This window comes from Dryobates pubescens, chromosome 14, assembly GCF_014839835.1.
Source record: "Dryobates pubescens isolate bDryPub1 chromosome 14, bDryPub1.pri, whole genome shotgun sequence".
Taxonomy (NCBI): domain Eukaryota; kingdom Metazoa; phylum Chordata; class Aves; order Piciformes; family Picidae; genus Dryobates; species Dryobates pubescens.
The window spans coordinates 1,621,727-1,628,325 of NC_071625.1; the positions used below are offsets into that span (position 1 = coordinate 1,621,727).

The following is a 6,599-nucleotide window of genomic DNA, read 5'->3' on the forward strand; positions in this document are numbered from 1 at the left end:
GGAGGATAACCATGGGGATGGTCAGGAATTGCTAGCAAAGGTTCCCATTTCTCAGGTTGGTTTTGGGGTGGCAGAGCAGCAGAAGCAGGCATCCATCATTCTTACAAGGGAGCAGAGGTCACTGCTCAGAGTAGGCTTCTGTATGATCTACATCTGAATTTGCTGTCTGGTCTCCCTCCATAATTAACAGAGAGTTACACCTGGAACATGTCTGCAGCAAGCTCCAAAATGGGATGGAGCCTGCCCAGGGTGAGATGAGCAGCTTTCTTGCAATGCCAGGTTGTCTGCATTGCCTCCAAAGAGGACACAGTGTGACCTGCTATGGTGCAGGAGGCCACAGAAATACTCTCAGTCCTTTGGGTACTCTGCATGTGCCTGGAACTTCCAAATGTCCTTGGGCTTCTTAGGGCACCCACTGAGATGGCAGTGACACAGAAGCCTGCACACCCTGAAAGTCCAATGGAACCAAGTTAGTGATTTTCTAAACCCAGGTGTGTTCACAGTGTGCTACCAGCAAGTAGCTTTATGAATTACACAAACACCCATTCTGTGACCTGAGCTCTGCAGACCATGAAAGTGGGAAGCTGGGAAAGTGTATCATCTTTTTAGAGCTGCTTCAGGTTTTTATTAGATTAGAAATGAAGAAGCTTCTCCCCCTGCAATTAGCAGAGGATCTCTGTTACTTGCTGCTCTGTACCATGCATTACTCTCCTCACAGGGAGTACCCTTTGGATTTTGGTCTTACCAAATGCCTGCTTTTGAACTCCAATGATTGTTTTAACTCTTGTGCAGATGTCATGAACAAAACTACCTGCATGCTGTCAGCTGGGATTTACACCAAAGCATCTGCTGTGTTTTTACATCCTGGAGTGCAAGAAGTTGTCAGATCTCTGATATTGATGAGTATTTGTTTTAACATGACACATGCTGGCCCTAGTACCCGAGTCCTGCCTCTAGCCACAAGCTGCTAAGTCATAGCCCTTGAGAAGCTGCAGGAGAAAAGTGCCTCTTACCCTGCCCCAGTCCTTGAAGCTCCACAGCACTTCCACCTTCATCTTCTCCCCTGCCTCCTGCTCCAGCACCTACCCTTCTGCACCTCCTGCTGCCATTTTGGCCAGTCCCATTCTGCACAGGGGTGCAGTACTGGAGTACTGGAAGGGGCACTGAGTGGTCTCTCACTCTTGCCTCAGTCTCTAGCCCCTTACAAGACTTCTGAATTTATCCTGCAACCCCACCCCAGCTCTCACTTACATAGAATACACCAGGTTGGAAGAGACCTTCAAGATCATCGCGTCCAACCCATTGCTCAATGCATTCCAGCTGTTGCTGGGCCTGTGCTGTAACTCTGGTCCTAAGACAGCAGATACCCCACATTAGATTGGAAAGCAGGTTTAGAGCTGACTTCCGCAGCCCACACAGCTTCCTTCAGCTTTTCAGGGGGAAGTGAGACAATTCCTTTCCCTGATGTTTGACTCCTAACACATATAGCCACAGTCCTCAGGCTTCTCGAGTGCCTGCTGAGGAAACTTTATGTTGAGTTCCTTCAGCCCATTGGTCACTCAGCAGCTAGAGCAGACTGTCTCTGATAGCTTTGAGAGGTGGCATCACTGCAGTAAAACCCTCTGAAGCAATTCATCTCAGTACAGAGGAGCTGAGCATCTCTTTTGGCAAGGCTGAAACACACAACATCCTTTCCTCACTTAGCACTTCTCTTTGGGATTTTGCTGATTTCCTCCCTCTCTTTTATGGGAGGTGGAAGACTCAAGCACATGACTAAAATGGGGGGGGGGAAGGTTAACTATATTTTTGTCACTCTTACTAACCAGCCAGAAACTTGGAATCTTTAGTACTGTGTCTACCTGTACCAGGTGCAGGAGCAGAGAGGGAATTGGTGAGCTCTGATCCTGGCATAATATTACTTTCATCCCCATCATTTGCCAGGAAAATCCTCACACAGGAAATTCATAGCCAGTATGTGTTTGCTCCTTGGTTGTCTGCTGACTGTACTTTCCCACCCTTTGAAGAGGGCAGAGCTGTGGTGCAAGCACTTACACCTGCAGTGCTTCACTCTGCAGCCTGAAGTGCCAGGGGCTGTGTGCAGAGAGCAGCTGTACTGGAGCGTGTAGCCTTACCGGGCCACTGGAGGGCAGGGCTGGTATTCTGCATCAGGAGTGAAGGGAGAAGGAAGCTGCTTCAGGCACAGCTGCACCCCTGAAGCGTGTTCACGTACTTGGTGACCATAAAGTTGAGAAGAACAGCTCAGTTTCAGCCTTTATTTCGGCAGCACCAGAGAGTGATCCTTTGGCCCTTATTTTCCACAGAACTAGAGGGAAAGCTTTGCCCTTCTTCCTTAACGGCAAACATCTCTGGCCTCTGTAAACTGTGATGAAAACAGCCAGCGTTGACAGAGCAGGGCTCAGGGTGAAAGGCAGCTGCAAATCCAGCAGGCTCTGACTCTGCACACCCAGCTGCCCACACAAAGTGCTGCAGGTTTGGAGAGCTCCACAGACAGCGGTGCTGAAAAGAAACATGCTGGTTTGTATTGTGCTTCAGGAGGCTGGGGAACACCAGCATGTCTCTCTGAATTAGCTTCACGAGACAATCAGGTCAAACTTTCATTAATTTTACAAACCAGACTCGATCCAATTGAAACAGCTTCTGCACCAGTGAAGGACACTGGAAAAGAGGAAGCTGAGCTCTGCAGGGGGAAGTAAACAGAGGAAGAAGTCAAAATCCAAATCCAGATTTCTCTTCAGACTCTTGTTTTGAGTACTAAGAGCATTTCTGACAAACATGAGAAGGGCAATTAGAGATAACGCTCAGTAAAGTTACAGCTACCAAAAGATGTCCATTAAGCTAATAAATTAATAAACAAAGTCTTTAATGTCAACTGTACTCAACAAAAAAAGGAAAAAAACAAGCAATGCTTTCATGTATGGGGAAGAATGATCTATGGGAGCAGAAGAAAGCATTCCAAGAGAAGAAAGAATTTGAATTACAGAGGTGGAAAAAGAGATGGGGGGGAAAGAGATGGGGGGGAGGAGGGGGGGAAAGGTGGGAAAAAGCAGACCAAAGGATTTGGGACAGCTGAGGGCAGAGAAATAGGTACAAAGGTCTAGAAATAAGCCCTCAAGTAGGTGCTTGGCCAGCCCAGAAGCCAAATAAGTTTTAGCTGTAGTCCTAAAAGCTCCAAGCTGTTTGGTTGCTTTCACACAGGACAGAGCCTCCATGGACTTCTGAAGCACCAGACCTCAAGCTGAAAGATAAATACGAGCTCTCTGGTGGAAAGCTTGCTCTCACCCGTGACTCCTTTTCCACATATTCCCAAAATGCTGATAATTAACTTTTGATCCTGTTTGTTGCATTTTAAAATTGATTTTCCAGAGCAAAAATAAGGGCTGCAAAACACAGCTCTCTTTCGAGCTGAAGCAGCACAGCCTTATCCAAAGGTTCACTTGGTCTCTTTCACAGCATGTTGTCCATTGCCACACTCTTTCTTCCCCACTGCCTTTCTTGCCTTGAGTATTGGAAACCAAAAATGGACCTGAAAAGACAGAAATATGATGCTACGATGATAGCATTACTGAGCTAGAGATCATCCAGACACTAACATCCTGTATCACAGCATCACAGAATTAGTGAGGCTGGAACAGACCTCTGAGATCAAGTCCAGCCTATGACCTAACATCGATCAGACCATGGCACTAAGTGCCACATCCAATCTTTCCTTAAACAAGTAGTACAGACAGCACTGAAGGCTACTAAAACCAACCAACTAACCAACCAAACACGAACCAAGCAAACACGAACCAGACTTGCTGTGTCTGCAGCTATTTCTCATGGATATATGCAGGTGTGTTTGTTATTGCCATCAGTGTATAAATACAGATACATACAGGCTGAATGTTTCAGCAAGCAAAGCATTCTGTTTCCTAATGGGTTTTGCAATTGCATTCCCACTGTGTTTTCAAGCAGAAACATCCATTTTGCTAAGCAACAGCTGAACATCTTCCTCAACATTAAGAGGCTGCTCACAAATGCCTAATATTTGCTGTCTAGATTGCAGGAATACTCTTTGTATTCACACAGAATCACACAGAATGTGAGGGGTTGGAAGGGATCTTGAAAGCTCATCCAGTCTAACCCCCCTGCCAGAGCAAGGGTCACCTAGAGTAGGTCTCCCAGGAACACATCCAGGGTGGGTTTGAATGTCTCCAGAGGAGGAGACTCTGCAACCTCTCTGGGCAGCCTGCTTTAGGGCTCTGTCACCCACATAGCAAAAAAGTTTCTCTTCTGTTCATATGTGGGACCTCCTCTGCTCCAGCTCCTTCTGACACTCACCCTCCACATATTTATTAACATGAATGAGGTCATTCCTCAGCCTCCTCTTCAAGCTAAAGAGACCCAGAGGTATTGAGGTGCTTTTCATAGGTTCATCTCTTTTCTGTAGAGATTTAAGGAGCATCTTTGTGCCAGCACAGTTGTTTAAGCTGAAGTTAGCAAACGTTTTAAGTATTTCCTGGCTCTGGCTACCACTGACAGAGGGAGATACTTCTTTCCCCCAGAGCTGGTGGCTTACCGTTCTAGCAAACGCTTTGCTGCCAGGCTTCTCCGGTAGCTTTGCTCTTTTCCTCAGTAATTTTGCATGCAGGTGATGTATCCGTTTCATCTCGGAGTCAGGATAAAATGAAGCTGATATGAGTATCTTGAGCTGGGTCAGGAGGCCAGAGAACAACCCAAAAATGATTAAGAAGAAGATGATTACTCCGAGCTGGATCCACGTTGTGGAAGCAGTGAGCAATGGCTGAGGGATGCAGTTGTGCTTAAACACAGAGATCTTGAAAGGATCAGTCTTTACAATATGGTCTTCCATGCCAAAGAGAAATCCATTCCGATTCTTCTGCACAGGAAAAGGAGGGGAAAGAGCTGATTAGAGCACTGATTCCTACCTTTCTTAATATTTCTTCCAGAAAAGGACCAGAAACCATAGAAAGGTCCAGGCTGGGAGGGACCTCCAAAGCTCATCCAGTCCAACCCCCTGCAGTCAACAGGGACATCCCCAACTAGAGCAGGTTGCCCAGAGCCCTGTTGACCCTCACCTTGAATGAAGCCTGAACCACCTCCCTGAGCAACCTGTTCCAGCCTTTCAACACCCTCATAGTGAAGAGCTTCCTCCTGATAACCCAATCTATGATACATATATGTAAAAGCAACTCCCCTTTTTGGCACAAATGGTAATACCATTAAAGAACCAAAGGCTGCGAGTTTGCTTCTGCAGCTGCTGGAGATGAAGGAAGGCTTTTCAATACTAAACTGGGAAGTGTGCAGTACTGATAAGTACTTACTTGCTGAAATAAGACAAATTGAATCTCTAGATCTGGAACTTCTTGGAGATGTTTATTCACAGAAGTAATTAACCAATAAAACAAATGATCTACTGCAGCAAACAGAAGCCAGATGCAAAGATTAACAATCACAGGGAGAAAAAAGTACTGCATGTTTTTCCTGTCCTTCTCTGTGAGACGGAGAGATGGGACTGCCACATATTTTTTTCTTTCCTTTCTGTTAAGTGGCAGGAGACAGGGTCTTTGCTGTTGCTTTTGGTGCTCATCAAATGCAATGAACTGTTTTGTGATATAAGTGTTCATAAATCTGTCACTGCAAGGGCCCACAAACTTTTTGATAAAGAGGCCAGTCCCAAAAGAAGCTAGGAAAATCCCAACCATAGGCAGTATTTTCTGGCCCACCCAGGGCAGTAGAGTCAGCATAAAAGACACCTGGTTAACAACTCTCTGGATTTCTTGTTTAGTGCTGTTTAGCTCTTGCTTTAATGCATCATCCTCAATGGAGTATGATGGTGTGAACTCATCCCCGAGGAGCCCAGAGAGCTCAGAGGGAAGCTTGGCTGCCTCGTAAATCCATTTTACTGCCTTTACATAATACTTTATCAAGTTGAATTGCTCGTACTCTAAATGACAGGTGATGCTGTCTGCCAGAATCTTTAGGTTGTGAAAGATGTTTTGGATGTTGCCAGCCACCACCACACCTGTGCCAGCAGTAAGGAGAGCATTCCTGCCGCTTCGCAGGCCACAGGACAGAAGGAACAGGGCACTGAAGCAGCGCAGGGGCCTGAAACAGGAGAGCGCCACAGAAAGCAAGAGCCAGATCAATCCAGAAACCAGTAAGGGCCCCAGAGAGGGGTGTGCCAGGGAGAAGTGCATGCCAAGGAATAAGAGAAAGCTTGCAAAGAAGCCAACTACAGAGCAGACTGCAAAAAGCTGCATCAGATACTTCCAGCCAGGCTTCCTTTGGGATATAAAAACTCCCCAGGCTTCCTGGGCTATGGCGACAAATCTTCCCATTTTCTTCTGATCCTTGCTGGCACTGCAATGGCTCAAACTGAAAGGCAAGAGAACCAAAAGGGTCTGTTAGTGATAGGGTCACACTGCTGACAGTGGTGTGCTTTCAAGTGGCTGCTCAATGCTTCTTCCTACTGCAGAAACTGCAGGGCTGACTCATGCGGGGGCTGAACCACCCTGTGTGAGACTCAAATCTTTGTCCCCAGTATCACACATATAAACAGGGGCAAGTTGGCTCTG

General features: G+C 46.5%; 1 protein-coding gene across 1 annotated transcript; it reads right to left on the bottom strand.

Moving 5' to 3' along the window:
* Window positions 1-3,451: 3,451 nt before the first annotated feature.
* Window positions 3,452-6,362, bottom strand: DCSTAMP (dendrocyte expressed seven transmembrane protein). The gene is made up of 3 exons (XM_009898184.2): window positions 5,346-6,362; window positions 4,580-4,900; window positions 3,452-3,544 (listed from the first exon to the last, which is right to left on the bottom strand). Exons 1-3 carry the CDS (start codon window positions 6,360-6,362, stop codon window positions 3,452-3,454), a joined length of 1,431 nt encoding a protein of 476 aa, XP_009896486.2.
* Window positions 6,363-6,599: the final 237 nt, after the last annotated feature.

Coding starts and splice junctions, on each gene's coding strand:
- DCSTAMP (XM_009898184.2), bottom strand. CDS start 6,362: ATGGGAAGATTTGTCGCCATAGCCCAGGAAGCCTGGGGAGTTTTTATA. Junction 4,901..5,345: donor AATTTGTCTTATTTCAGCAA/GTAAGTACTTAT, acceptor TTTCCTGTGCAG/AAGAATCGGAATGGATTTCT. Junction 3,545..4,579: donor GCAAAGCGTTTGCTAGAACG/GTAAGCCACCAG, acceptor CTGTCTTTTCAG/GTCCATTTTTGGTTTCCAAT.